This window comes from Dipodomys ordii, unplaced genomic scaffold (genome assembly GCF_000151885.1).
Source record: "Dipodomys ordii isolate 6190 unplaced genomic scaffold, Dord_2.0 Scaffold3, whole genome shotgun sequence".
NCBI lineage: Eukaryota > Metazoa > Chordata > Mammalia > Rodentia > Heteromyidae > Dipodomys > Dipodomys ordii.
Window position 1 is genome coordinate 33,809,669 of NW_012267219.1, and position 2,968 is coordinate 33,812,636.

A 2,968-nucleotide genomic window follows, 5' to 3' on the forward strand; every position below is an offset into this window, starting at 1 on the left:
CCGGGGACAGCCATCCACACACCAGCACATATGATGGGAAGTTTAAACAGCAACAGTGCCTTGTTTGAGGAACCCGGTCTGGGCCTGCTAGAGTGTGAAAGGCGCCCTATGTGGATGAAGTTTGCTCTGATTATGTTTTATGGAGTCTCTACTTTTAATAACTCCTGGTACTAGGTGTGTGCGTGTGCGGGGAGAGGGGTTGGTCAGGTCAGGTATTCTCAGCCACTGAACCTCCTGTTCCTCGGAGACAAGGAGGACCAGAACACCTTTAGGGGGGTGGGGGGTGAAGCCAGGCCCCCAGGGGCCCCATGTGACCCAGCCGGTGCCCTCTCTTTCCGCGCCCCCCCACCCAATTGTCCTACCCCTTCTCACACGGCCGTCTGCCTTTCTGTCCCTGTGTCTCCCCAGGTAAAGATGAGCCTTCCAGCTACATTTGCACAACCTGCAAGCAGCCCTTCAACAGCGCGTGGTTCCTGCTGCAGCACGCGCAGAACACGCACGGCTTCCGCATCTACCTGGAGCCGGGGCCAGCCAGCAGCTCGCTCACGCCACGACTCACCATCCCGCCGCCCCTGGGGCCCGAGGCCGTGGCCCAGTCCCCGCTCATGAATTTCCTGGGCGACAGCAACCCCTTCAACCTGCTGCGCATGACGGGCCCCATCCTGCGGGAGCACCCGGGCTTCGGGGAGGGCCGCCTGCCCGGCACGCCGCCCCTCTTCAGCCCGCCGCCGCGCCACCACCTGGACCCGCACCGCCTGAGCGCCGAGGAGATGGGGCTCGTCGCCCAGCACCCCAGTGCCTTCGACCGAGTCATGCGCCTCAACCCCATGGCCATGGACTCGCCGGCCATGGACTTCTCCAGGCGGCTCCGCGAGCTGGCCGGCAACAGCTCCACGCCGCCGCCCGTGTCGCCGGGCCGCGGCAACCCTATGCACCGGCTCCTGAACCCCTTCCAGCCCAGCCCCAAGTCCCCGTTCCTGAGCACGCCGCCGCTGCCCGCCATGCCCCCGGGCGCCGGCACGCCGCCGCCGCAGCCGCCCGCCAAGAGCAAGTCGTGCGAGTTCTGCGGCAAGACGTTCAAGTTCCAGAGCAACCTCATCGTGCACCGGCGCAGCCACACGGGCGAGAAGCCCTACAAGTGCCAGCTGTGCGACCACGCGTGCTCGCAGGCCAGCAAGCTCAAGCGCCACATGAAGACGCACATGCACAAGGCCGGCTCGCTGGCCGGCCGCTCGGACGACGGGCTGTCGGCCGCCAGCTCCCCGGAGCCGGGCACCAGCGAGCTGGCGGCCGAGGGCCTCAAGGCGGCCGACGGCGACTTCCGCCACCACCACCACCACCCGCACGAGAGCGACCCGTCGCTGGGCGCCGAGCCCGAGGAGGAGGACGAGGAGGAGGACGAGGAGGAGGAGGAGCTGCTGCTGGAGAACGAGAGCCGCCCCGAGTCCAGCTTCAGCATGGACTCGGAGCTGAGCCGCAACCGGGAGAACGGCGGCGGCGGCGGCGTGGTCGCCAGCGCCACCTGCAGGGCGGCGGGGCAAGGACAGGCGCGGACCTTAGCGTACACGCATGCGTAGTAGGCTGGCCGGGGAAGGGAGGGCGGGGGAAAGAGTGGTAGAAAGACCGGGCTAGGACCCAGGCACCGGATTGGACAGAATACCCAGAGAGGACCCGCCCCTGTAGCTAGGCAGTCCCACTGAGATACCCTCAATATTTCTGTGCATAGAGTGGCACACGGGCTGGGATGTAGCTCAGTGGCAAAGCGCTTGCCTAGCAAGTGCAGCGTCCTGGGTTCGATCCCCAGTACCAAAAAAGAAAAGACAAAAAAATACAGTTAAAAAAAACCCAAACAAAAAAAAAAACAACCCTTTTTCTTTCACTAACTGAGAAATTGTGTTTTACACTAAGCTCTGTAGAACTTCCCTTTCTCCTAGACCTCTCAATCGTATTTGCCTCATATGACACAACCAAGCTTCATTTCTTTCTTTTTTTTTTTTTTGGTTCCTGTCATGGGGCCTGAACTCTGGGCCTGGGCATTGTCCGTCAGCTCTTCAGCTCAACCACTTGAGCCACCGTGCCACTTCCAGCTTTTTCCTTTTTGCTTATGTGGTGCTGAGGAATCGAACCCAGGGCCTCAAGCATGCAAGGCAAGCGCTCTACCACTGAGCCACCTTCCCAGCCCCAAGCTTCTTTTCTTTCCAAAGGTCTGACTGACTCAGTGTCTGGTATCTGGTAGGGTGCTTGGTGTAGAGTACTGAGAAATTAACTAATTACCAAGTGCCAGGGGCTCTAGAATTCTAGCTACTCGGGAGCTGAGACCTGAGGATCACGATTTGAAGCCAGCCCAGGCAGGAAAGTCAGAATAACCAGTTCAATTTGAATTTCAGAAAAATAGTGCACACTTTGAGCATAAGTATTTCCCATGCAATATTAGGAACACACTTATGCTAAGAAAGTAGTTGTAATTTACCTGAAATCCATGCTCACAGGATGCCTTAGTAGTTTTATTTGCAGCAGATATCTGAGCCATTTGGCCAAGCCATGAGAGTCTCTACCCCTGGGCTAGACCTAGAAAGAAATTGTCTGACTCAGGGATGAAAAACTGGCTTTCAACCTATCCAAAGATGTGAGCCAGCCCTCCAGAAATGAAGCTGATTGGCATCTTTCTGCAACCTGTGGCAGCTTTCTCAATTCACTCAAAAATCAGGAAGCAGTGAGTACATTTTTTTTTAGGTACGGTACAGAGAGAGACAGAGAGACAGGTATGGAGACAGACACAAGGACACAGAGACACACACAGAGAAAGATCAACCAAAGAAAATAATCCTGCCCTAAAAAAGGAACCTTCTGCCTTTGACCTGAACATATTTTGTGTGCAGAAGTCAGGAAGCCTTCCTTACCTTGAGCTAATAAGAAAATTGATAGAACTGGGCCCTGGTGGCTCACGCCTGTAATCCTAGCTACTCAG

The 2,968-nt window shown here is 57.4% G+C and overlaps 1 protein-coding gene across 1 annotated transcript in view; it reads left to right on the top strand.

The window, feature by feature from the left end:
• LOC105987711 (B-cell lymphoma/leukemia 11B-like) overlaps nt 1-1,577 on the top strand; it is a 3,476-nt gene extending 1,899 nt beyond the window's left edge. Inside the window, exon 3 of the mRNA XM_013019070.1 lies at nt 409-1,577. Coding sequence (XP_012874524.1) covers nt 409-1,577 — 1,169 coding nt within the window. The remainder of the gene's footprint in view (nt 1-408) is intronic.
• Nucleotides 1,578-2,968: the final 1,391 nt, after the last annotated feature.